The sequence below is a fragment of the Phacochoerus africanus genome, chromosome 8, assembly GCF_016906955.1.
Source record: "Phacochoerus africanus isolate WHEZ1 chromosome 8, ROS_Pafr_v1, whole genome shotgun sequence".
Classification (NCBI taxonomy): Eukaryota; Metazoa; Chordata; class Mammalia; order Artiodactyla; family Suidae; genus Phacochoerus; species Phacochoerus africanus.
The window spans coordinates 169,493,238-169,520,811 of record NC_062551.1 but is presented as its reverse complement, the minus strand read 5'-3'; the positions used below and the strand labels follow the sequence as shown (position 1 = coordinate 169,520,811).

Here is a 27,574-nt window from a genome sequence, read left to right as displayed (position 1 = left end):
AAAGTGTCTTTTTTAGTCTCTCTCCCTAGATCATCGAGAGTCATCGGGTCGAGCATCCGCTGGTCCAGTGATGGTTGCTGGTTGTCTTCGGGGTTATTGTTCCTTGACCTTCTCTCTGGAAAGAGATGCTTACAGGGAAGGGGTGTCAGGGAGCATTTCAATTACAGAAGAAAACCCTCAGTGCAATAAAACTCCAAAAGGTAAACAAACGCCAGTCCAAAAAGCAATTAAGCAGGAAGACATCATTTGTGAAAAGCCGGTCAGAGTAAGTCCCTGGGCCAAGGCAGGGCGCAACGGCCCGGGACTGTTTTAACTCGTTTTTAGCTGGAGCTGTGTTTCCTAATCATTGAGTCATCCTGAGACGGAGGGAGGCCTGGGAGGCTAAAGGAAAAGCCTCTGACTTCAAAACCCAGAGATGAAGGGTCTGGCACACAGTGGCACTTCCCGGGCTTGTCAGCACTTGCCGGGTTCTCACCCGTCGCCCCCACCCCCCCGGGAGAGTCGGATGCTCTCTGCGTGACGCCGCCGGAGGGAGGCCCGGAGAAGTTGCATTTACTTCCTCCTGGACGTCCTCATCCGAGCGTCTTTTCCTTCAACTGATTTTCTTTTTCATCTTTTTTAGGACCCACAGCATATGGAGCTTCCCAGGCTAGGGGTCAAATCAGACCTGTGGCCATAGGCCTACATCACAGCCACAGCAACGCCAGATCCGAGCTGTGTCTGCCACCTACACCACAGCTCCTGGCAATGCTGGAGCCTTAACCCACTGAGCGTAGCCAGGGATTGAACCTGTGTCCTCATGGATACTAGTCGGGTTCACTGAGCCACGACGGGAACTCCCACCTTCAACCGATTTTTATTTGTACCCTTTCCCTGTCATAAACTGTAAGCATGAATATACCAGGGTTTCTGAGTTCTATGAGTCCTTCTAGCAAATCGGTGAGCCTGAGGGTCGTCTCGGGACCTCCACACATTATTAATACGTGCTAACAACATTTATGGATTCAAAGGAAAAATGCACTTTGTGGAGTTCCCGTCGTGGCGCAGAGGCAACGGATCCAACTCGGACCCATGAGGTGTCAGGTTTGATCCCTGGCCTCCCTCAGTGGGTTCAGGGTCTGGCGCTGCCGTGAGCTGTGGTGTAGGTCGCAGATGCAGCTTGGATCTGGTGTTGCTGTGGCTGTGACATAGGCTGGCAGCTGTAGCTCCGATTAGACCCCTAGCCTGGGAACCTCCTTAGGCTGCAGGTGCGCCCCTAAAAAAGCAAAAAAAAAAAAGTGCTTTGGAGAAGTGACATTACCAGGGAACTAGTTTGGAATTATTATTTGACTCCTAAAGAAAAATGGTTCAGACTAATAGCACCATGTCTGTGTACACTGTAAGAAAATTTTACCGTAATTTTAAAGTATTGAACTTGAACAAAGAACTATTGTATTCTAAAGCCCTTCATATCATTATGAGAAATTCAGCATCGTTTGTCAATGAAAGAAAAGGCTGAGCTGTTAGATTCAGAGAACAATTTGCATCATTAAGAGGAAAATGCAAAGGCTCTTAACTCTATTAAGAACAAGAAAGGCGTTTCTGACAAGTGAGGGGGAATTGATGGATTTTGCTGCCCTTCCCAGCCTCTCTCTGTGGAAGTGTCTTGTGTCTTGTCGTTGGTGTTGATCATGAACTTGGAGAGACCGTAACTGGAAGAACTTACTCAGGAATTTGGGGGCCGTTTCAAACGTAGAATCTAGTACAAAATATTCGTGGAAGCAAGCGTATTTCTTATTTTGAAAAAGTTATTTGGAAGTTTTATTCTAATTCAATAGTTTACTATTTCCTAAATACTTTGTATTTTATTTCTTTTCATAATTACATGCTACCCAGGAAATGCAATTAGTATTTTCACGCATTCCTACACAGATATTCCCAAATCTTGTGTCACACAAATACTGCCGTTTTCTTCATGTCACGTTATGTGAAAAGCATTGGGGAGCACTGAGCTAAAAGAGTTTGTTGTAAAAAGATTCAAAACAGTGGCTTAAAAATACAGAATTACATTCATACCGGTTCGATCCCCAACCAGCACAGTGCATCAAGGATCTGCTGTTGCTGCAGCCGCAGCTCCGATCTGATCCCTGGCCTGGGAAATCCATATGCTGTGGGGAGGCCAAAAAAGAAAAATAAATAAAAATAAAATGACAGACTTGACAAAAACTTCTGCTGTAGAACCTAGGAACCACCCTCCATGTCCTGTGACAAACCATGACGGAAAAGAACATGGAACAGAACATGTGTCTATCTGTACAAGTGAATCGTTTTGCTGTTCGGTAGAAATTAACCACACGGTAAATCAACTATACGCCAATAAAACGAATTTTAAAAAATGTACAGCATTGGCGTTCTCGTCATGGCTCAGCGGTAACAAACCCCACCAGCATCCACGAGGATGTGGGTTCGATCCCTGGCCTCTCTCATCTCCTGGTGTTGCCACGAGCTGTGGCATAGGTTGCAGATGAGGCTTGGATCCCGTGGCTGTGGCTGGGGCTGGGGTGTAGGCCAGCAGCTGTAGCTCCAATTCGACTGCTAGCCTGGGAACCTCCATATGCCATGGGCGCGGCCCTAAAAAGCCGTGTGTGTGTGTGTGTGTGTGTGTGTGTATATATATAAGTTGTATCTCCCCCCAGGTAAAAATCCAAACATAAGGCTTCCGGGGGATGGTTGCTTAGCTCCCACCCAAACACATTCTCTCCAGCAAGAAGTCAAAAGAAATCATCCCCTGTCTAGCGTTGCACGTTTCTTTGTTGCGTTCAGCGTGGACGTGGACGGTGAGTTACTCCTCCACCCACCCTACCTGCAGGCCAGGGAGCATCTCTGATCAGAAGCAGCCGTCCTGGAGTCAGACACTCTGCTGCTTACAAGCTGCTAAGCCTCAGTTTTTTCATCCATAAAATGGATCGGAGAAGAGTCCCCTGCCTTCAAAGGTCTGCAGTGAGAATTAAAACAAGGGCTGCAGGTAAAGCCGGCAGAACTGTGTCCGGCCTCCAGCGTGTGCTGGTGGAGCTCGAGGTCTCTCTGCATCCCTGGCGTCCACGGAGCCTGGCACAGGCGGGCTGCACGGCGCTGGGTGAGGCGAGCTGAACTGAACTGCACTCGTGGGAAGGATGTTAATTCTCCAGCACGTCAGGCTGCCCTGTGTGCCCTGCAAGCTCAGGCAGCCGCAGAAAGTCCCAGGCCCTGACCCCTGGAAGGCGGGTAGTGTGCCCTGGAGGTCTAAGGGGATGACAGCAGCTTCTACACTGGGTGATGCCGTTTTTAGATGTTTTTTGGGAGACAGTTGAGGGCTGGGTAGACCACGCATGTTGTCTGGGATGGAGAAGGAGGCGGAATATTAATTACCAGAAGTGAGCGGTGACACGTCAAAAACAGAGATTATCCCCTCGGCCTTCGACGGCAGCCAGGCTGTGGGACATCTGGTTCCAACCGCATCTGTTCTCCACTCTTTACCACCAGGGAGCGAACTCACCTGGGCGACAGTCATCCCGCCAGAGGTGACATCTCCTAGCCCTCCCTGGGGCCACCCTGTGGCCTTCTCGCTCGGTTCTGACCAGTGCGACGTGAAGGGGGGTGGGGGTGGGGGTGGGGGGCAGCTTCTTCCTCGTGTGCTTAAAAGGAAAAAGCGTTTTTCCTTCCCTTCCTTTCTGCCCCCATTCCTGCGGGGATGTGAATACGGACACGGCCGGAACCCAGCCTTGCTCCTGAAATCGCGGCTGCCTCTGTAACGCCGATGCCAAACAGAAACTCGGAAGCAAAAGTTGGAGGAAACAGAAAAAGCAGTTTCATCGCCAGGCACAGAGCGGGTCATGAGGCGTCTCACCGCGTCTGAGGAGCCGGGCTGATCAGCTAGCTCATGGGCCTTTTCCTGATGGGCGGGAGGTGGGGGTCACTGGGCGTCATCAGCCTCCTGGTTCCAGCTGGTCTGGGGTCTCGGCTGCTGGTGGGCAGCACCCAGTCGACGCCTTGCCCCTGGCGGGGGCTTCGGCACCTGCGAAACAGCTTCAAGGACACGGCTCAGAACGTGGTCTATCGTCTTTGAAGAAGTGAAGTCCTTGCCTCTGTCGAATGGCTGAATTACGATCACTGTTTGCTTTTTTCGCTGCACTTTTTCACTTCTCTGATTAGATGGGTTCTTTGACTCAAGTTTTTCTATAGCTAAAAGGCCGGCAGAGGGCATGAGCGGGGTCCCCTCGGGGGAGGCCTCCCAGGGTCCTGCTCGGCTCCGGCCTTGACCAGGGAGATGAGCACAACACCCTGCAGGAAAAAAGGCAGGGCGGCACGACGGAGGGACCCTGTGTCCCCGGGTGGCCGGCCTGTCAGCCAGGACCCCTCCCCCTCAGGCTGGTATGTAAGCCAGAGGTGAATGTTTCTCTCAGCTGAGCCACTGCATTTCGGGGTCTGGGTCACGGAGGCTTAGCTTGCTGTCGGCGGGGTGGGCGGGGGGCTGGCTGGGCTTTGATAAGTCAAGCTCACACCCTGGACCCACGGGAGCGGAGAGAGCCACCAGAAGTCTCCACACACTGGCTGAGAGGGAGGCCTCTAAAGGACGCAGGTGTCCACCCTGGAGAAGTGAGTTATGCCAGGAAGAGGGAGGGTGTGGGGCAACGTGCAGCCCGAGACCAGCTCGGGGAGGAGAGGGCAAGAGAGGCAGGCTGGGCCCACACGGAAGAAAGCAGGTCTGCGCAGGTGAAAGTGCCTCTTCCGCCTGGAGGAAAGGCCTCGGTGGGGCCGGCAGTGGGGGTGACGGAGGGGTCGCTGCAGCCCCCCCGCCCCACGGTGAGCAGTGACGAGGCTTCGCTTAGCTTTGGACCATGAGTGGCTGTGGGTGTGGGAGCTGCCAACCGGAATGGAAGTTCAGGGCGTGACAGAAAAGTGAAAGGCAAAGAAGAGTTCCCGCCGTGGCACAGCGGAAATGCACCTGACTGGCATCCAGGAGGACGCAGGTCCCGTCCCCGGCCTTGCTCCGTGGGTCAAAGATCCAGCGTTGCCGAGAGCTGTGGTGCAGGTCGCAGACTCGGCTCGGATTCCACGTTGCTGTGGCTGTGGTGGAGGCCGGCAGCTGCAGCTCCGATTCGACCCCTGGTCTGGGAACCTCCATGTGCCGCGGATGCAGCCCCAGAAATAGAAAAGAAAAGAAACAGTGCCAAAGAGCAGAGCCGCACCTTGGAGGGATTTGACATTTAAAGTGGCAATTACAAGCGGAAAAGCAGGTGAGGTTTTAGCGGGGAAAGGCATTCAGCTCAGAGCTGCCACGGCATCAGCACCGACGGATGGTCTTTCTCTCACCCCGCGTCCCGGGCATGAGCAGCCGGGTCAGGTGTGGTGCTCCTGGCAACAGTGTCGGGCCTCCTTCCAGCTTCTTGTTCCCTGAGCTCGAGGCATCCAAGTTTTCCTTTCCACTTGGCTGAGCTGGAACCCCATTTCCTGGACCGCCTTGCCCTGCAGGGTTCTGTGTCAGAGGAGAGCCCACACAGGGCCCGGTGTGGGCACGGGGAGGAGCAAGCGAAGTGGTGCCACTGAAGGGAGGTCAAGGTGACAGGTGCACAAGCGCTCGCTGGGGTCCGACCTATTCTCGGCTCTGCATTCAGCCCCTTTCCCCAAACGTCCCCAGTGGCCCCCGGCACACCACCAGAGGCTTGAGCCTCCTGATGGGCAGCTGCCAGAAGCTGCAGCCTTGCTCTGGCCCCCTTCCCAGCGGCCGGACTCGCTGGGCGTCTCTGTCTCCCAGCAAGCTGCACGTGGTCCACCTCTGATCATTTTGGAGGAGGCTTTGTTACGGACTCCTCTGACCCCCTTCTCCCCACTCCAGATGGCCACTGCCTCAGCTCCTCCTACACTTGCGAGAGGTCTAATTCCTGCAATAACCCCATCGCCTGCTCTGTAAACGGATTCAGTTCTTGGTTTCCCTACTTCTGGCTGGAGTTTTGCCTTCGTTAAGTTTGCTCAGTTTTTATTCAATCATTCATCTCATTTCTTCCTTCCAAAATGTTTACTCCTGCCACCTCCTGTTCTCCCCGCCTATATGTGGATTTATGGTGTGGCTCTATTTTTTTCCCAGCTCTGCCTGTGGAGTGCAGAAGTTTCCGGGCCAGGGAGCAAACCGGTGCCACGGCAGTGAAAACACCAGATCCTCGACCTGCTGAACCACCAGGGAACTTCTGATTTATGTATTTCATTTTATTAAAAAAAATTTTTTTTTTGGTCTTTTTAGGGCTACATCCAAGCCATATGGATGTTCCCAGGCAAGGGGCTAGGGAATAAGAGCTGCGGTAACTGACCTACACCACAGCCACAGCCACGCCAGATCCAAGCCGCATCCGCGAACGATGCTGCAGTTTGCAGCAACACCAGATCCTTAACCCACGGAGCAAGGCCAGGGATAGACCCCGCAACCTCATGGTTCCTAGTTGGATTCATTAACCACTGAGCCACGATGGGAACTCCAGCAGTTTCTTAATTAAAGGAGCTCCTCCTGCCTCTGACTCAGCAAGTGAAACGCCCGCCCTCCCTTTCCCACCCAGCCTTTCCTCCCCACCTGCCCCCCTCCCCCATCCTCCAGCCTGGCCTTTCTCGTGTGTTGGCACCTGCCCATCCTCTGAGACACTGCCCTGGAAAGCTTTTTTTGGTCACCCGGCTGGATTAGGTGCCCCTCCTGGGGCTTTCAGACACCTCCCTACTTTCCCCCAATTCTATTGTGACCTCGGTATTGTAGGCTTTGTAACCCTGGTGCCTGGGACAGTGACCAGCACATGGGAGATGCCGATAAATGCTGCTCTGTAAAAAAAGAACAACGTAGACGCCCATTCGGCCAACGCTTTGGCTTCGCATAAAGAGAATCCGGAGAAGATGACATGTTTACCTAAAATGGAAGAGGATCCAGAACGGGAGAGGGAGAGGGGAGGCAGGTACAATTTAATTAACTAATGTATTTATTTATCATTTAATGGCCACACCTGCAGCATATGGAAGTTCCCAGGCCAGGGATGGAATCAGAGTTGCAGCTGAGGCCTACCCTGCAGGCACAGCAACACTGGAATCAAGCTCATCTGCGACCCACACCGAAGCTTGCAGCAAGGCTGAATCCTTAACCCACCGAGTGGGGCTAGGAATCGAACTGCATTCTCACAGAGACAACACTGGGCCCCTAACCTGTGGCACCACCATGGGAACTCCCGGCAGGTACAACTGTAACGGGCCAAACATTGCAGTTCCCGTCGTGGCACAGTGGAAACGACTAGGAACCATGAGGTTTCAGGTTCAATCCCTGATCTCGCTCAGGGGGTTAAGGATCCAGCATGGCTGGATTGGACCCCTCGCCTGGGACCCTCCATATGCCGCCGGTGCAGCCCTAAAAACCAAAAATAAAAACATAAATAAATAAAGGAGCCAAATACTGTGGATCTTAAGATTCTTAAAAAACAAAGAGCTTTAAGAGAGGACCATATTATTCTCAATTTAGCTTTAGAAAGAGCCCTGAGAAAACTGATCTGTGGTGGTGGAAGTCAGGGCAGTGGTTATGCTTAGGGGCGTGGTAACTGGAAGGGAACCGGGGGTTTTCTGGGGTGCGGGAATGTTGTGTTTCTCGGTCTGAGCGCTAGTTACATGGGTGTGGTCAGATACGTCAAACCGATCCCACTGTGCACTTAGGATTTTTACACTTTTTGGGGTAAGTCATACTTCACAGAGAAGTTTATACCATGTCAGTGAATTTTTTAAAACAAACAAAAAACCAGCCCCAAACGTCTTTCTCCTGAATGGCACCACCCGGGGCCACATCATTCTTGTCCATCTTGCCGGCTCCTTAACCCACAAACAGGGTGTCTCTCCCCGACTCCTTGAGCTCGGCAGAGGTAAATATATGCTGGATGCAGGTATTTTAAAAGCTTGAGTCACGCATAAAACTCTCCTCGGGCGCGGCAGGACCAAGTGCCAATTACGGAAACCTGAGCGATGCTGCGCCTTCTGGACGAGCAGTCTCCGTCGTGCCGCAGGTTTAAAAGACGCCGTTCAGGTGACCCTGGCACTGACGGTGGGAGGGAGGCGAGCCGTTCTCGGAGACAGAAATAGATCTTAGGTCTGAGATACCGATGTCTGGAGCCTGGCCCCGGAATCGAAATTATAGCTATTGAGTTCCAGACACATATGTGGCTCCACGGTGTACTTCCCGGATGCAAATCTCTCTAAATCTCTCCATGGCCAGCTGTCCAATGCTCTGTGTCACGTGGTTGGGTCGCTCAACTCTGCGGCCGCAGGGAGAATGCCGGATGCCCAGCGGGGGCCTGGAGGGTGTGAGTGTGCCGACCCCTTCGTGACCCTCGACTCCGAGTCGTCCTCGGTGGGGCCATTGCCTAGAACACACTCGAGACCCTTGGACGGCTGAGCGGGGCCGATGCGGCGGAAAGGACTGCTTTCATGGTGTCTTCCTACCCACTGAAATACAACCGTTTTCCTTGCAAGAATGCTCACTTGCCGTGGTGGAAAAAGCCAGACTCTGGGGAGGTTAAAAGTCACGAGGTCGTTTTATGGGCCTAACTCATCAAATAGCAACTGAGGGCCCGCTGTGTGCCCATCAGGGTGCCAGACGTCCGGACAGAACGCTCTGATACTGGCAGGGTGGAGGGACCACATTTCAGCTGGAAGCAAAGGGCAGGAGCTTGTCTTGAAGCCCTGGGCGCACAGCGAGCACAGGGTTTTTGGGTAGATTACAGGATTGAGGCGGTTCTGGGGGCCTATGGAAGTTTGCGGGAGGTTTCACCATCCCTTCCTGCAACTACTGGAGCTGAAAAGAGGCAATTTTTTTCGGTCTAGGAGGAAGCAAATCCAGATAATCTCAATGGAATGTGGCAAATGCTGGGACAGATGAATACAAAGCGGGTTGTGTGGGTCAGAGGGGTGGTGCCACCCGAGCAGGGGAGACTAGTCCTCACAGGTGGGGATTCTGGAAAGGAGTCCTATTTGCCACGTTTCCTGAGCCTCCAAATATTCACTTTTCTGCCCACTTATTTGCATTAAGAGTCTTTAGGGGAGTCCCCTTAGTGGCTCGGAGGTTAATGATCCCGACTAGGATCTGGGAGGACGCGGGTTCGATCCCCGGCCTCGCTCCGTGGGTGGAGGATCCGGCACTGCCGTGAGCTGTGGCGGAGGTCGCAGATGTGGCTCGGATCTGGCGTGGCTGTGGCTGTGGTGCAGGCCGGCAGCGACAGCTCTGATTCAGCCCCTAGCCTGGGAAGCTCCATATGCTGTGGGTGTGGCCCTAAAAAAAAAAAAAATGAAAAAAAGAAAAACGATTTTTTTGAAAAGAATTCATTATCATGCTTGTATAATCACATGCTTTCATAAAATGTTTTATTCTCTTTTACTAAAATTTCCCCCAAGTGCATTCATGAGGTGCTAGTGTGTGATTATACCACAAGGCCACACAGTATTAATATATCTTATTACAGGTCCCACTAAGACGGGTGCCCCATCAGATTATCCTCACATCCGGTCTTGCTCTCTGGAGAGGAGATCAATTAATTCCGAGGTGGATGAATTTTACCCCCAAGGTCAATGATGGTCAAAAGCCTTTGAATGTAACTCGAAGCTCAGAACAGCTTCAGGGCAGGTACCCTCAGTACTGAATTCACTGTCCCGCAAGAATCTGCCTGGCACTCAGGCTAGAGAAGCACTTTCCGAGAGAAAAACAGGAAGACGCTTTGAAGTTTGCTCTCGAATAAGCCCGGCTTCCCGGTGGCTTCTCCCCGCACTGCGTGCTGTCTGCACCGTGTGGGCTCGGCAGAACCGCTCTGCCTGCCCTGCCCGTGTGGCCCTGCCATCTGCCTTCATCGAAAATCATCATCGGGAACAGCCCTGTGACTCCGGCCTGTGTGTCCGCCGTGTGGATGTTTTGAGACCGTTCACTCTCCCGTTACATGTCCCGTGGCCTCTCCACGAAACTCGCAAGAGAAACCAATTTCTTTTTTTCTTTTTTCTTTTTAGGGCCCCACCTGCGCATACGAAGTTCTCAGGCTAGGGGTTGAATCGGAGCTCCAGCTGCCGGCCTACACCACAGCCACAGCCACGCCAGATCCGAGTCGCATCTGCGGCCTACGCTACAGCTCAGAGCAATACCGGATCCTTAACCCACTGAGCGAGGCCAGGGATGGAACCCACGTCCTCATGGTTACTCGTTGAGTTCACTATGGCTGAGCCACAATGGGAACTCTGAGACACTGATTTCTGATTTCGGTGTTGGGAATAATGGTCCTTTTAATGCATTCAGTAAACGTTAATGAGCACCTCCTACACGCAGGCAGTGGGAGATGTGCTAGGGAGACACTCGCAGATGAAATACAGTCTGGTGGGGAAGACAGACGTCAAATAGCCAGTGACCCTGACAGCCATTACACTTTCGATAAGTGCTAGCCAGAAAAATAGCGGGGGGAGCACTTAGGGGTGCCAGCGAGGGGATATGGGGGTGATGAAGGGGTATTTGGGGAAGCGACCTTTCTCCTGAGCAATTAAATGGCTTTTTACTTAGTCAGACTGACCCTCTCCAATCATGCTGCTTGGAAAGTTAAAAATCAAATTTGAGCCTTGCCTCTAGAAAGAGTATAGGATTTGGGATCCAATTTAATTCCTAGATTCATTTATTTGTGGAACAAGTACTTAGCAAATGCCTAGTATGTGCTGGAACCAGCCAGGCACTGAGCATAAAACAGTGGATCAGATAAACAGGTCCCGGACCTCACGGGGCTCACAGACACATGGGATGTTTGGATGAGGAAATGAACAGTTACAGCACAATCTAGGAGTTCCCTCGTGGCCCAGCGGGATAAGGATCCGGCGCTGTCACCGCAGCTGCTCGGCGGCTGCAGCACGGGCTGGATCCCTGGCCCGGGTACTTCCGCATGGCACGGGGGCAGCTCAAGAAGCCCACAGTCTGTAGGTGCTGTGCCAGGTGGCGACAGAAGCCTGGGGGAGAAAGACGACTAGTCCCAAATCATGGAAGGAAGCTGCCAGGAGAGTTACGTGGAAGAAGGGAAGGCCAGGCTGGAGTGGGACTTAGGAGGACAGAGCGGCGTTCCAGCAGCCATCTCTGCAAAGGTCCAGATGTGCAGAGGACGAATGTCCTGCTGAGGGACCTGGCTAGAGCCTGGCAGGGTCATGCGCCTGGAGAGGTGGTGAACCAAGGCCAGTGTGGGCACTGCCCCCAGAATCAAAGTGAGGTTTTATCCTAAAGGCAATGGAGCATGGACGAGAAAAAGTTCCTACCCTTATTTTTTCCTTTGCCTCATTGTTTCCTCCTATTTTACTCACACACACACACACACACACACACACACACACACACACGGCCTTAAATCCTTTTGGGAACAAAGTGAGGGCACAACCCATTCGCCACACAGCATCATCAAAGGAATCTCTCTTAAGTGAGGAGAATCTGATGAAGAGTCACATTAAAATAATGTGTAGCCAATAAGAAAGGACACAGACCCAGGCACAGAGTGTCTCCTGAAAGATGAACAAGAAAGTGGTCAGAGTGGCTGCCTTGGGCGGCAAAGCAGGTGGCCGGGCGTGGGCCCGGAAGACGCATTTTACTGCGCGCTCCTCCTCGCCTCTGGAACTTCCCACCACCGACATAGTTATTCAAACCAAGTAAAATTTGGTTTTAGGGTAAATAGCCCCAATCTGGTAAAAAAAAAATATATATATATATATGACCTCCCATTGTGGCTCATCAGGTTAAGAATCTGACTAGGGTCTGTGAGGACGCGGGTCCGATCCCTGGCCTCACTCCGAGGGTGTCACAAGCTGCGGCGCAGGTCACGGATGGGGCTCCGATTCTGAGTTGCTGTGGCTGTGATGTAAACTGGCAGGCGCAGCTCCGATTCAACTCCTAGCCTGGGAACTTCCATATGCTGTGGGTGCGACCTTATAAGGAAAAAAAATACAAATTTAGGTCGACAGTTGTAAGGCTTTCTCCTGCCCCACTGCTCCCTCAGGTAATCCATAGCGTTCTTTGATGATGCTATTTGGCGAAGTGGTTGTACCCTCAGGCTCAGATGACAACATAGGATGTGAAGGTGAAAAAAGTGACTCAAAGGAGCCTTGGCTAGAAAACAATTAGCCAGGTGCGGTGATGGACAGAATGAGGCTCCAAAGGACCCTTACAGGGAGTTCCCATTGTGGCTCAGTGGTAAGAAGCCTCCCAGCACCCATGAGGAGATTGGTTCGGTCCCTGGCCTCACTCCGTGGGTCTGGGACCCGGCGTTGCCATGAGCTGTGGTGTAGGTTGCAGACGAGGCCCGATTCCACACCTACCCTGGGAACTTCCACATGCTGTGGGTGCTGTCCTAAAAAACAAACAAATAAACACACAAAAACCCCAAAGTGAACCCTCACCCCTGCTCTTGGGAGGTTTTATATTTTCAGTCTCGGCTCCCCGCACGTAGTACAGCGACGACAGTGGCAGGTGCATCACCACGGTGGCAGCAGTGGGAATTAGATGTGCGGGATCCTGGTTATTAAAAGGTGAATGAGCCTGCACCTGACAAGGGAAGGGAGACACAGAGAGGTTAACTAGTCTCGGAGAGGCTAGAATCTGGCGAGGAGGAGACAGACAAGTAAGCAGCAGGTAACATCGGCGCCCTGCGACGGTGCTCAGGGTAAAGCCAGCTCACGGGTTGGGGGGGCCTGTAGGAGGCGTGGTCTAGGTTGGGTCCCCTGGGAATGAAGTCTGAGATGGGTTCCTGTGTAACGGGACAACTGAGGCTCTTACGTGCAGCCTGGAAGGGAAGAAACTGGACAAGGTGTGTTTGGCCTAGGGGTTGCAAACGGGCCTTCAGCCCGAATCCGTATCTCTGTAAACAAGGAGATGGTATTGGAACCCAGTGGAGCTTATTTTGTTTCCATGTTATCTATGGCCACTGTTGAGGCGTTCTGACAGAGACCCTATGGCCCACAAAGTCTAAAATAGCCTGCAGGCCCTGGTTTAGCAGAGTCTAGCCTCAGCCCGATCCCAGGGGGCGCTCTGGAGCACGAAGGGCAATCGCAGAATGGTGCCACCTGAAGACAAGTGCCTGGCCTTTTGTTCCTTTGCGCAGCACAGACTTGGAGCCCTCTCGCTGAGAAGGGCCCCAAGCTTGGCGATAGGGAGAGAAGTTCAGGCTGGAAATATAAATTTGTGAGTTGTCAGCACACAGATGGCATTTACAGTCTAGTCTCTCAAGTCTGGTATTTAAAGCCTGAGTGAGAGCCTCTAGAGTGAGGACACATGGAGAAAGCATCTTCCGAGCCTTGGGGCCTACGGCGCTTACGGTCAGGAAGCAGAGAGGTTCTAGGAAGAGGCCTAGAAGGAGATGCCTGTGAAACAGGAGGAGAACGGAGACGGCGGTTTCCCAGAAACCAGGTAAAGAACACGTTTCTAAGGAAGAGGTGACCCGCTGTGGCAATCACTGGTAGGGAAGGGGTGAGCTCAGGGGCAGGATCCGGGGGCAGGACGGTGGCACCCAGAAGACCACAGGGAGTCCATGGGCGGGCAGGGCAGCCCAAACACACACACACACGTTCACATTGTGCCTACAGAGCCACCCTGGTGTCTCGACCTGGGACTTGTGAGGCTAGGCTGGTATATAAAGAAGAGGTCGGGAAGGTAGATGCTAATTTTTGACAAAAGTCGTTTCAGAGGAAGTACGAGAGAAAGAGCCTGACAGCATGAGCCACTGGAAGCCACTGGAGACGGTGAATACAAACCGCACTTTCGAGGAGCTGAGCTGCAACGGAGAGACGGAGGGGAAGCCAGAGAATCACGAGAGTCAAGGGAGAGGTTTTTTTTGTTTCGTTTCTGCCTTTTTTTTTTAGGGCCGCCCCTGCAGCATCTGGAAGTTCCCAGGCTAAGGGTCCAATCGGAGCTGCAGCTGTGGGCCTACACCCCGGCTCGCAGCAACAGCAGATCCTCAACCCACTGTGCGGTTCCAGGGACTGAACCCACGTCCTCGTGGATACTGAGTTGGGTTCATGACTGCTGAGCCACAACAGGAGCTCCTAAATTTTCTTTTCTTTTTATTTTTTTTCTTTTGATGGCTGCACCTGTGCCACATGGAAGTTTCTGGGCCAGGGGTCAAATGAGAGCTGCTGCTGCAGTCTATGTCACCGCCACGACAATACTGGATTTGAGCTGCCTCTGTGACCTGCACTGTAGCTTGTGGCAACGCCAGATCTTTAACCTACTGAGCCAGGCCAGGGATCAAACCCCTCCCCTCACAGGTTGGTCCTTAACCTGCTGAGCCGCAACAGGAACTCCTGGAGGGTTTTTGTTTTAAGGTGGGAGAAAGTGCCTCCTGCCAGTGGAAAAGATCTAGGAGAGAGGGGAAATTGAAGATGCAGGATATGGCACTTGAAACAACAAGGCAAGACCGACCTCTAGGTGCAAAGATGGCTTGTCCATGGCACAGGAGACAAGGCAGAGCTTCTTGGGCACAGATGGAAGCAGACTGATGGATAGGGTGGTAGGAGCTCAAGGAAGTGCTTTCTCTCTCTCTCTTTTTTTTTTTTTTTTTTTTTGCTGCACATGGAAGTTCCTGGGCCAGGGAGCAAACCTGCACCATAGCAGTAACCAGAGCCACGGCAATGACACGGCAATGCTGTGTCCTTAACCACTAGGCCATGCCACCAGTGACCTTCTCAAGGAAGGTGTCTTGATGGCTTCTCTTTGCTCAGTGCAACAGCAAGCAAGACGGTCAACTGAGAGAAAGCAGACGCTTGCGGAGGAGAGCAGAGGGTATAGTGGGCATTCAGGAGAGTGGCCGGATACGTGTCTCTTTTTGTACCGTCTACAGCACTGCTGTTACTTTGGCAAGTATGTTCTCAGGGTCTATCACGTCCCAGGCACTTGGATAAACACCAAATGCTTCTTGAAAGCCGTGTGGCTGTGAAACATCCCAAGCATGTTTTGGAGTTGGAGCCGAGTGCAGCCTGGCAGAGCAGGAGCAGTGGTGACTCAGACATGGAAGAAGCCAGAAGACTCTTCGGGGCCGTTGCAGAAGCCTCCTAACTGGTTTGCTGGAATGCATTTGGTTGAGTCATTTTCCTGAAATACAAATCACATCACATCACGTCTTTTCTTTAAATCCTTCAATGAGGTGTACAAGAACTTGAGGCAAACTGCTTCTAAGGAAGAAAACGGGTATTTACTCTTTTTCAAACTCTTTTCCCAACTCTTTTCCCATGTAGGTTATTACTGAACATAACAGAATCACTTTGCTGTACCCCTGACACTAACACAACACTGTAAGTCAACAATACTCAAATATAACATAAGGGAATATCTTAATATTTAAGTAAAATTTATTTTATTTATTTTTTGGTTTTTAGGGCCGCACCCATGGCATATGCAAGTTCCCAGGCTGGGGGTCCAATCAGAGCTACAGCTGCTGGCCTACACCACAGCCACGGCAACGCTGGATCCTCAACTGAGTGAGGCCAGCGATCAAACCCAGATCCTCATGGATACTAGTTGGATTCGCTTCCGCTGAGCCACGATGGGAACTCCAAAAAATAAGTAAAATTTAAAAAGAAAGAAAACAGAACACTGGGATACACAGATGGGAGACTTACTTTTCAAGATACTGTTGTAAAGTGTTTGGAGAAAAAAAAATAAGCATGGGCCTGTATTCAGTATGCAAAACCAAACCTCCCCCCTTAGTTTCTAAGGCTCTCCACTGCCCTCAGGGGAAAGAAAATCCTCAGTTTAAAATGCTGGGCGTGGTAGGGCCGCTGCCCTTTCCAGCCTGATCTTCTCTTAAGCTCTTCCCCAGCTCAACTGGGAGGCTCTTCTGGGCCTCAGGGCCTTCAGACCGGCTTTTGTTTCTGCCTCACTTGCTCTTCCTCCCTTCAGCTACGGAAGGAGTCGGCGCCCAGCCCTCCTCTGGGCCTTTCCAGTTACAGAGGCGGGGGCGGGGGCGGGGTGACACGGCCAGCGCCCCTCGGTTCAGAGCGGGCCGCGTAGAGCTGGGCTGGGTCTCGCCGCCTTGCTCAAGGTCGGACGGTTCCGGGCCAAGGCGTGATGGATCTCGCCGCCTCCAGAAGGCTGCTGGGGAGTGGGGGCTGGAGCCAGGTGATGGATGTGCCGGCGGGGGGGTTCAAAACAGCCTCTCCCTCAAAAGAGGAAGGCCGCACCACTGGTCGTGAGAAAGGCAGACCCACCATAACCGGCCTAGTCTCGAACCTGCTGCCTCTGCTGGGCGTCTGCAGAGACCGCTGGACAATCTCCAGCCGCAGGCCCCGCGCACGGGAAAGCGCGCTCGCCCCGCGCCTGCGCACCAGAGACCGTGAGCCCGGCTCGCCCAGGCCCCGCCCCGGGGAGGGCCCGCGCCCTGCCCCGCCTCCCATCTCTGCGTGCGCACCGCCTAGAGCCCGCCTCCGTGAAAGACTGCCCGGCGCATGCGGCCGGGTTGGTGCATTGGCTGCCGGGGGCTCAGCGCCAGCGCGGCCCGCTCAGCGCCTTAGCCGACGGCCCGGGTTAAGGCCGGCCGCAGGTAGGCTGACTCCGGGGAGCCCGGGGGAGCTGTTCTCCCGTGCAGGTACCCGCGGCGGGAGCCGAGCTGGGAGCAGGACGGCCCCAGCGCCGGTGACAGACGTCGCTCCCACCAATCAGGGGTGAGGTGGCCCGCCGGCCTGCCCAATGGGCTGCGTGCCTAGCGGGAGTGGGGCGGGCGGCCAGGCCGGCTAGGAGCCGGCTCCCGCGCGCGGGGCCGCGTGGCCGGGCTCCGCCAGGGAGACCGGCCGCAGGGGGCGTGGGGCGGCGGGAAGGGCCGCTGGGACCGGCAGCGCCCATGTCAGCGCGGCCTGGCTTGCCTGATCAGAGGGCCGGGGGTGGCTCGTGAGACGGAGAGGGCCGGAGAGGCGCAGGAGCCCCTACTGCCCAGCCCTCCCCGAGCACGCCGGCGGCTGCAGCTCCTTGCAACTGCTCCGGCCCTCGCCCCTCCGGCCTCAGGGCACGGCCCTAGCCTCGCTGGAAGGGGATCAAGGTCCGAGACGGGCCCGCTGCGGTGGGGGATGGGCTCGGCGTCCTGGCTGCGGCCCCCTCCGGCGCGCCCGGGCTGCCGCGGGCGGAAGGGGCCTCGGAGCCCGACGGCCTCCGTGTGCTGGGGAAGGCTCGGCTTCGGCCCCCCCACCCCGCTGGCCCCCTTACCCACTGGCCGCCCAGGATGAGGATGCGGCATTTTAAGAAGTTCACTACGTGTGCGTGGCGCACTTACGTCCGCACTCATTGTAATTTTGAATCCTCAGCAGTACTGTGACCCAGGCGATGCGGAGAGTCTCACTGCCATTTAACAGCTGTAAGGACTGGGGCATCAGACGCCTTCCGTGGTTTTGACAGGTCTCATCCACAAGTGGTGGAGCTGGAATTCGATCTCAGCGTTTAACATCTTTGCTGGTGTTTCATTGCTGAGTTCCTCTGCTGCATCTTGATTTGTGTCCCTTCTGTACTTGAAAACCTTCCCATCGCTCATCACCTTCAGGTGAAAGTTCAGATGGAGCCTTCAGGTTGCCATGTGATTTGGTCCTTGCCTGAATTTCCAGTTTATCCCCCCGTTTCCCCCGCCCCTCCTCACGCTCCGTCTCTTTTCTGGGCGCTGCCCTCGTGTTCTGTAGATAGCCCTCGCCTTCCTGTCCCTCTGTCCCCTTTCTCTTCAAGGCCATTGCCGTCTCAGGTGAACACAGCAGGAGGAGCCTGGATCCTCTCCTCCCTTCCCGTCTTGTACTTCCTCTGATGGGCCGTGGTAGGTGACCCTGGTCTTGCTACTGAAAGTTCTCTCCTCACCATTTATGCCCTCTGCTGCCTGGGGTTACTGGGTCACTTGTATATTTCTAAATGTTCTGTCTCTAACTGGATGGCAACTTAAACCATAGGCTCTAGGGAGTTCCCTTGGTGGCTCAGTGGTTAAGGAACCCGACTAGTATCCTTGAGGATGTGGGTTTGATCCCTGGCCTCGCTCAGTGGGTTAGGGCTCTGGCGTGTCCATGAGCTGTGGTGTAGGTCACAGACATGGCTCGGATCCCGTGTGGCTGTGGCTGTGGTGGAGGCCGGCAGCTGTAGCTCCTAGCAGACCCCTAGCCTGGGAACCTCCATATGCCACGCATACGACCCTGGAAAGACAAAAGACACACCAAAAACCCAAAAAACGAGTCGGCCCAAATCTGAGTAATTTTTGTAGCCCCCGAGGGGCCTGGCACAATGCCACTTACCTACATAGGGGGGACCAAGTCCCGTCACTCTCCTCCCCCCATCATGTTGAAATGTTTATTGCCAGGCGCTGTGGGGGACCGCAAGCGCCCCCCCAAAGAGAGGTGTCATCCTCAGAGTAAAATCAGGGCAAATCAAATGCAAATGGTTGAGACACGTCTTCTCGGGAAGTAACCTGCTCTATCACCCAGTCAAGATGGCGGAGGACTTTCTAGAAACTTCCAGAATCCAGTCAGTGAGACCAGGGTGTTGACTCGGGGGTATGCCTGGTTAGAACCCCTCTAAGATGTGGCCCAGTTCACAGTCACGTGTCAGTAGGGAACGTTCGGCCGTGAGGTGACAGGACAGCGTGTCTCCCACATGCTAGGGACTTGGGTCAGACCCGTTGGGGGAAACTGCAGATGAAGCGTCCCCTTTGGGAGGTCACTGCGCACATCAGCTCATGAAAGGCTCTGAGAGCGCATGCAGCAAAGAAACCAGGTGGCTGCCGAACCAGCATTTTCTCTGTTTATCTGCGCATAAGGCCCTTTTGGGGACTCCTGTGTGCGTTTCGCGGAAACCGGGGGGCGAGCTCTTGGAAGTGCTGCCGCGGAGGACAGAAGAGGCAGGACGTGGTCGGGGGTCTTCCTTGCCGTGGAAGGGGAGAACGTTGACCTTCTCATCTCCTTGCCAAGTGTCCTTCCTGCCCTGGGGAGGAGGGGGGGCTGCAGACGGCGCTGCCCGCTTTCCTCGCTTTCCTCGTTCCTGTCGCAGCCTATTCTTACTCTACTTTGGCTTCAGGGGAGGAAGAGGTCCCAGCCCTGCCAAAGCAAGCGTTCTCGCACTCTCTTCTGCTTGGGCTTGTGTTCCTCATCTTGGTTGCATTCGGGTTTACGGAGCCCGCGAAGCCGGGGCCAGGGATACAGGCTGCCCGGAGCCGTCGCCTCTGCTGCTGTTGCGCGGCCATCGACCCCTTTCTCTCCCCCCCGAGTCTCTGTCGTGCGCTCCCTGCGCCACTGGCCTGCGCTTAGGACTTAACCCAATCTCCCCGCTCTCCGAGTCCTCCGACCGTGGCGTGCTTGGGACTGGTTATTCTTCATGTCCCTTTCCTCCAGGCCACGGGCTGTCTGCGTGGCGCACCTGGACGAGGTTGCTGGCAAGCAGCAAGTTATTAAAGGACCGAGGAGAGCTACCTTTAATGAAAAGATCCTTGGTTTTCACTGCAACCCCTTTTAAATGTTGAAGTCCTTTCCTTTGATTCTGTCTTCCATAAACGACAGGAGCTGTATTTTCTTGGCGATACGTTACAGTTTAGCCAAAGATGTTACCTGTTTTATGAGCAATCCGAGTGCTTATCTAAGATCGAAATCTTTTTCCCCCCGCGTAGGGAAAAGGACACACCCGCCTGGTGTTGCAGTGTTTGTCGGCAATGAGGCCATAGTGTTCTGGCAACAGAGCTGTGTTTTTCTTTGTTTGTTATTTTTTAAATTAGATTGACCCTCAAAATTGTTAGCTGTCAAAACTTTAAACAAAAGCTTCATTATTTAATTAACAGTTATTTTTCAGCTCAGATTTGACCAAAGCCATTGAGTGATCCACCTTCCCAAGTTGCATGACGGATAAGGGAACCCGAGCTTCCTGGCTCGGTAAGTGGCAGCGCCGGCATTTGAATCCATATCGGTTGGCTTTGCTGAGATACGTCTTATCTGGAATTTTCCCTCCTCCCAGGTCAGCAGGTGCAATGAAGTACATTCTGGTCACCGGCGGTGTGATATCCGGCATCGGGAAAGGGATCATCGCCAGCAGCGTGGGCACGATCCTCAAGTCCTGTGGCTTACACGTGACCTCCATTAAAATTGACCCCTACATCAACATCGATGCAGGAACATTCTCTCCCTATGAGCATGGTGAGCAAGATGCGTTTCTTCGTTTCTCTTTTTAAAAATACTGGTCTTGTGATATGTGCAGGGAAAATGTCAGCCCTTGGAAATTGTGTGTGCGCTGCATCACGTGACTCCATTTCCCGTCTTCAGAGACTGGTCCTTCGCATGGCAGCAGACTGACGCCTTCCTCACCTGGGCAGGGAGGAGGCAGAGAGCTTAGTGGGCAGTGGAGTGATTAGAATCCAGTGGTTTCTGTCCCAGAAAGAATAGAAGTGTATATATGTGACGGGGTCACTTTGCCGGGTGGCAGAAATTGGCACAGCATCATAAATCAACTACACTTTAAAAAATGCAATTTAAAAAATCTTGAGAAGGAAGTAGTAGAAGTGGTCTTTTGGGGGGTTGAATGAGAGCTTGTCTCTCCTCTTGAAAAGGGACATCTGATGACACGGTAGCTTTCTTCAGATATTTGAGAAGCGGGATTATGCTGGTTCTTGAGGCCCCGTCTTTAGGGGTAGGGCGGGTAGGTAGAGGTTTGGCCCAGCATAAAAAAAGGTCTTTATAACAGCACATGCTCTCCCAGAGCGGGGATCTGGCTTCCAGAATTTGCGAGTTCCCTTCAGTGGAGGTGTTTAGGCAGAGGCCGAGGGACCGCTTCGTAGGGTCCAGGAATTCAGGCCATGTTGGATTTGGAGGGGGTGTGCGCTCGAGACCCTGTCCCGCCCGCAGAGTGTGGGTGATACAAGCAGACGTCTTTGGAAGGGAGAGAAAAGTCGAAGCCCTGAGGTGGCTGGGGAAGTGGCACTGTACCTCTTTGTTCTCACTGGCCATCTCTCCTCTGTGTGATGTGTGACTGTGTCTGAATTACCTAGGAGGGTAATGACTCGAAATCAGGGTAGAGCTACACGTTTAAAAAACTTCTAGGTTGTGGGAGTTCCTGTTGTGGCTCAGCGGAAACTAATCTGACTAGTATCCGTGAGGTCACAGGTCTGATCCCTGGCCTTGCTCCGTGGGTTAAGGACCTGGCGTTGCCGTGAGCTGTGGTGTAAGTTGCAGATGCGGCTCGGATCTGGCGTGGCTGTGGCCGTGGTGTAGGCCGGGGCTACAGCTCCAATTTGACCCCCAGCCTGGGAACCTCCATGTGCCACAGGTGCGGGGCCCCCCCCACGAAAAAAAACTTGAGTTTTGAAGGTGTTTTCATACTCCTACTTTCCTTTCTTTCTTTCTTTTTTTTCATCCTCCTTTTTTTTTTGTCTTTTTGTCTTTTTTGCTATTTCTTGGGCCGCTCCCGCGGCATATGGAGGTTCCCAGGCTAGGGGTCCAATCGGAGCTGTAGCCACTGGCCTACGCCAGAACCACAGCAACGCGGGATCCGAGCCGCGTCTGCAACCTACACCACAGCTCACGGCAATGCCGGATCGTTAACCCACTGAGCAAGGGCAGGGACCGAACCCGCAACCTCATGGTTCCTAGTCGGATTCGTTAACCACTGCGCCACGACGGGAACTCCCCAAGCGAAATTCTTTATGCAATAAAGAGTGTCAGGAAAAGGTGGACACATTGGAGCAATAGTCCAGAATTCTTGAGAGCAGAGGATGCGGGAAAAACAAGACCGTTTTTGCTCTGCTGTTGTGAGAGTGGCTCCTGTTGGCGATGGCAGGAGGGTCCCATTTGGGGCAAAATTTCCAGAAGGACGTTGAAAGGAGTGAATGTTCCACGAAGGCGAGGCGCGACCTCAGAAGTTTCACGGCTTTGTTCTGGTCCGAAGTGCAGCCCAGACTGGTTTTATCATCCCAGGACTTTAACATTGATATGTCTTTATCTCTGTCTCTATAAACCTTGTTCAAGTTTTTGGGCCAAAACCTGCTTTTATGACATTTTAAACCTTTTTCTGCCCAAGTAGGAGACTTTGCTAAACATTCGTTTTCTTTTTTTTTTTTCCGTTCTTTTTTTTAGGGCCACACCCTCAGCATACGGAGGTTCCCAGGCGAGGGGTTCAGTGGGAGCTGCAGCCGCCGGCCCACACCACAGCCACAGCCACGCGGGATCCGAGCCGCGTCCGCGACCTACACCACAGCTCATGGCAACGCCGGATCCTTCACCCACGGAGCGAGGCCAGGGATCGAACCCGCATCCTCGTGGATCCTGGTTGGGTCCATTAAGTGCTGAGCCACGAAGGGAACTCCAGAACCTTTTTTCTCGGGGTGGCAGATGCCACACCACTGTGAGCTGTCCTTTCCTCTTCATGCTGTGCTCTTTCACGGCAGAATCTTCCGATTCACTGAGTTGAGTGGGGGACTGGGAGTGTGGCATGGTTGTTGATTTTTTCATTCGTGTCATATTTTCTCTCCTAGAAATAAATTTCTCTGCTTCCTGTCAAGTTAATGCAGAGTTTGTTCTTGGCACTCACGTCGGGCCACAGCATCTGTGTGTTGCATGTCCCCTAACCGTTGCCACTCTTCACTGCAGGGGAGGTGTTTGTGCTGGATGATGGGGGGGAAGTGGACCTGGACCTGGGTAACTACGAACGTTTCCTTGACATCCGACTCACCAAGGACAATAACCTGACCACGGGGAAGATATATCAGTATGTCATTAACAAGGAGCGCAAAGGAGATTACTTGGGGAAAACCGTCCAAGGTAACGCTGGGTCTGCCGTTAAGGTTTGGAAATTGGAACCGCTTTGATGTCTTTTGTATATAAAAACGGACCTTTGGGGTTCCCGTCATGGCTCCGCAGTTAACGAACCCGGCCAGGATCCTTGAGGATTCGGGTTCGATCCCTGGCCTTGCTCCGTGGGTCAAGGATCTGGCGTTGCTGTGGCTGTGGTGCAGGCCGGCAGCTGTAGCTTCAGTTCGACCCCCAGCCCGGCACCTCCACATGCCGCGTGGCCCTAATAAGCAAAACCAAACCAAACCGCACGTACCTTTTATGCGGTTCCGGCACAGACGTGTCACGGTACTGGTACCGAAGTGTGTCTTCCATTGAAAATTCAGAGTGTGTAGTTGTTTACTCAAGAAATCGCGTGGGTCGGCGCCTTCCTCTCTGAGTGGCTTTGAAGCGCTCAGTCCAGCTGTGTGGTTCGAATCCAGAGAGCTCTTGTTTTCCCCCAGTGCTGAGCGTCACGGGGTGCAGGCAGCCAGGTGAGGGCGGTCGGTCAGACAGTGCGTGTCGTGCATCTGGGATGATGGTCCAGAGCCAGAGGGGTCAGAGCCCGCGTGGCGCCCGCTGGTCTTTGGGCAGAGAGGGTCGGAGTCTGTTCACTCGCTCATTCGGCGTGATTCCAGTGCTGGCTCTGGTCAGACCCTCGCTGGTGCGGGGCGTCCCTGGTGAATGAGACCCACGAGCCTTGTCCTCGTGGGGGTTTACCTTCCAGGGAGGACAAAACACGCAGTGAGGTGTCTGCCAGCAGCGGAGACGGACCAGATGGAGGGGGAGCGGGCTGGACGGGCTCAGGGAGCGCCTCCGAGGAGAGGGCTGTGAGCCGAGGGCCCAGCCCTGGGGAGGGCGGAGGGCGGGGGACTGCCAGGGGCCTGGTCTGGGACCCGGAGGGCGACGTGGGCGGGATGGGCCGGGGCCGCAGGGCTTCCTGGATCCCCACGTGGGGTGGGGAGTTTACGCCGAGCCGGGGAAGCCATTTAGGAGTTGAAGCCTGGGAGTGGTCAACACAAATGTGCATTTTCTTTTTTCTTTTCATGATGGCACCTGCCACATGTGGACGTTCCCGGACTAGGGGTCAAATTGGAGCTACGGCTGCCGGCCTGCACCACAGCCACGGCAACACCAGATCCGAGCCACATCCACGACCTATACTGAAGCTTGCGTCGTAACCTGCTGAGCGAGGCCAGGGATGGAACCCACATCTTCATGGATACTAGTCAGGTTCTTAACCCGCTGAGCCACAACCGGAACTCCTGACGTGCCTTTTTAAAAGATTACTTTGGCTGCTGTGTGTGGAATAGGTAATGTCCCCGGCTCAAGGGAGTGCGAGTTATAGAGCAAGTTAAAGAGTAACTCCTGCCCCTTAGGAACTGGCCTCCTGAGCCCCACATGGTGATTGAAAGAGGTCCCGGCTATGGCTGGCCTCGGTGAGCGCTGTCCCGCCCGTGCTTGGCTCGGCATCTCTCCCGTGCGCGCATCCCGTTTCCACGACTTGCTCACGTAGAAGCTCCTCCCTCCGGGGAATGGGTAGGAATGGAGCTCAGGGGTGGTTCCGTGATTTGCCCAAAGAGCCACACCTCTGAGATTTGTGGAGCTGAGATTTGTGGAACTGAGTGATGGAACCGAGATTGGAATCCGACATTCTGGCCCAGATGCTGTGCTCCTGAATGGCCTTCCCGTCTGTGCAGCGGGTTTGCTGCCCTTTGGTAAATCAGAACGTGATGGAACAGAGGCCTGGCGCTCTCTGGTCCTTGGGAAAGGGTGTGACGTGCCTCCCCCCAAACTCCCCAGCCGTAGGCGGCAGGGCCGGCCCCGCGGTCCGACGTGCGGTTGTGTGGCCAGGCGAGATGGTGCACCGGGGCCAGGGCTCCAAGGTGGCTCAGGACTCCTCTCCAGGCCCTGCTCTCTTGTAGGACTTGCAGCCCCAGCTGGGAAGTGTGCACAGCACCCGAGAGCAGTGTGATCCGTTAAGGGCCTTTTGCGGGGAAGGGTCTCAGAAAGACGGTCCCGAGCCCACTGCTGCTCTGCGGTTTGTGTCACAATGAGCGTCTCGGCCGCAGTTGCGCTGAAGGGAGGCGCAGGTCACGTGTGTCTTTGTCTTTCTCAGTCGTCCCGCACATCACCGACGCCATCCAGGAGTGGGTCATGAGACAGGCCCTGATCCCCGTGGATGAAGATGGCCTGGAGCCTCAAGTGTGCGTCATCGAGGTTTGTCGGGTCCTTTTGACTCTTGGCAGTTCTTGCGCTGGGGTCAGGTGCACGTCTTCTCACCTCCTCAGTCAGTCCCTCCCTCCTGCGGCTGCAGGGCAGGGAAGGGCCGGGTCCGCATCGCGGGGAGTCGCTGCCCGTCCCCCACGGTTCCCCGTTGCCAGCCTTCGTCCGCTCACTCTGCGTGGCTCTCCCGGTGAGGCTGGCGGGACCTGACCTTCCGCTTTCCACGGGCAGGACCGTGCGTCTCTCTGAATGGGCCTCCTTTGGCTTCAGTGTCCATGCTCCTGCCTTGCCCGTCCTGGCGCGGGGGGCGCGGTGTTCCTGCGAAAGCAGGAGACCGAGACGTCCCAGCAGTTTTTTTTTTTTTTCTTTTTTATAATGATCATAACAATCTGATTTCACAGGATTTCCATCCCCCAGCAGTTTGTTGGTAGCTGCTTTTTAACGCAGAAGCTATGGCCAAGGAGATAAGATTTTGGTTTCTTTGCTTTAAGACTGACTCTTTGTACAAATCAAACTCCTAGTGTGTCTTTGATCTGACCTTTTTCCTCAAATGACGGGGAAAGAGCCGTGATCACTTTGGGGAACGGGGAGCCTATCAGAAGTCAGCTTTTAGCACAAAGATGCGTCTCATTCCTGTTAGTGGACGTTTTATGAGCCTGGGGAGTTTGCCTGACCCTGTTTCTGTCGACAGTGTGGCGCTGCTAGAAAACTAAACCGCGGGAGGACAAGCTTGTTGCCTAACTTCTTTTTTTAAAAAGAATTTTTATTAGCGTTGATGCACGATGGTCTGTCCGTTGCTGCTGTGCGCGTCCTAAACTGCCTTTGTTCGCCCAGCTTGGCGGGACGGTGGGAGACATAGAGAGCATGCCCTTCATCGAGGCCTTCCGCCAGTTCCAGTTCAAGGTCAAAAGAGAGAACTTCTGTAACATTCACGTCAGCCTGGTTCCTCAGGTGAGGCATCGAGAGCTTTCCTTGGGACGGCGGAGAGGAGGGAGGAAGGGGTGCTCGCCTCCTCAGCTGTTTCAGGTGTTTGCGGTGCAGGAAGCAGGGGATAAAAAACCTTTGAGGAGTTCCCGTCGTGGCGCAGTGGTTGACAAATCCGACTAGGAACCATGAGGCTGCGGGTTCGATCCCTGGCTTCGCTCAGTGGGTTAAGGATCCGGTGTTGCCGTGAGCTGTGGTGTAGGTCGCAGACATGGCTTGGATCTGGAGTTGCTGTGGCTGTGGTGTAGGCCGGTGGCTACAGCTGCGAATGGACCCCTAGCCTGGGAAGCTCCGTGTGCCGCGGGAGCGGCCCAAGAAATGACAAAAAAGATAAAAAAAAAACCCCACCTTCTTTGAAAAGAGCAAATGGAAGCCATTTGGAAGATTAATCAGAGAAATCGCAGTTGGCCTGCACGTATCCATTTATCTTTACTACGTGGTGAAACCCCACTACACCTGGAGTCAAGGGAATTTTTTGGTTTTGGTTTTGGTTTTGGTTTTTCCTTATTAGGGCCACACTTGCAGCCATATGGAGGTTCCCAGGCTAGGGGTCGAATCAGAGCTGCAGCTGCCGGCCTGCACCACGGCCGCAGCAACCCTGGACCTGAGCTCCATCTGTGACCTACACCACTGCTTGTGGCAATGCCAGATCCTTTAGCCCACGGAGCGAAGCCAGTGATCAAACCCACATCTTCATGGATACTAGTTGGGTTCTTAACCTGCGGAGCCACGACGGAAACGCCCAGGATTTTTTTTTTAAGACAAAACTCACAGAGACAAATACTCGGAGGAGTCAGTAGTAACAGATTAGGAAAGCAGAAAGCGATGGCCCTGTTGACCTGGGAGGGCTGGATCCTAACCTCGCAGGGGGCACGCAGAGCAGCAGCCCTGGTCACCCCGCAGAGGTCGGGCAAGGGCTGCGGGCGGGTCCCTCATCGTGGCTGTCGCACAGGTGCGTAGATGGGCGTCCCCACTGCCAACACGCACAGTTGGGCATCAGCCCCCCCCCCTCCACCTTGGCAGGACACTGTAGGCTTTTTCCGGATGAGCAGACACTAGGGACCGTGTAATTCTATGTTGTGGAGACACCCTGCCTTCTTCGGCTACCTGATTCGCAGAATTATCACCACAGGCGTGGACCTTGCGCCTAGGAGACTGGAAGCCACGTCCTGGGGTATAAAACTAGCCCGGGAAAAACGCGCTTCCCTCAGAGGCTCCCTGGGGAAACAGGCCGGCCAGTCATTCCCCACAGGGAAACTCTGGTGGACGAGCCCCCCCGCCCCTGCTCGCAGACCTTCAGTTAGTGTTACAGTGAGCTGGCGGCCAGGGGTCACCAGACCTTTGGGAAAAGCATCTAACATGCAGGAGCCCAAGCAACAGGAAGGAAGGAATTTAGAGGAAACGGGCTCTGCAGGGAGTAGGACAAGGAAACTTCAAAAAAGAAGACAAAGCGGCCTGTCGTTAACATCTTCAGAAAGCAGAGGAGGTGAACTGCATCTGTCAACAGGCGCTGGACACCCTAAAAAGAGACCATTCAGAGAACAGAGAAGAAGTCCTGGAAGTTGAAAATCGGACGCAG

The 27,574-nt window shown here is 54.0% G+C and overlaps 1 protein-coding gene across 6 annotated transcripts in view; it reads left to right on the top strand.

Moving 5' to 3' along the window:
* The first annotated feature begins 16,422 nt into the window (after positions 1-16,422).
* CTPS1 (CTP synthase 1) overlaps positions 16,423-27,574 on the top strand; it is a 31,773-nt gene continuing 20,621 nt past the window's right edge. The window contains exons 1-6 of one of the 6 annotated variants that reach the window (XM_047789539.1): positions 16,426-16,562; positions 19,825-19,899; positions 19,982-20,160; positions 22,606-22,776; positions 24,905-25,005; positions 25,846-25,962. In XM_047789539.1, coding sequence (XP_047645495.1) covers positions 19,995-20,160; positions 22,606-22,776; positions 24,905-25,005; positions 25,846-25,962 — 555 coding nt within the window. In that variant the 5' untranslated portion in view covers positions 16,426-16,562; positions 19,825-19,899; positions 19,982-19,994. Of the gene's footprint in view, positions 16,684-16,879; positions 17,550-19,819; positions 19,900-19,981; positions 20,161-22,605; positions 22,777-24,904; positions 25,006-25,845; positions 25,963-27,574 lie in introns of those variants that run through there. The other 5 variants (XM_047789536.1, XM_047789537.1, XM_047789538.1 and 2 more) reach the window with 5 other exon arrangements.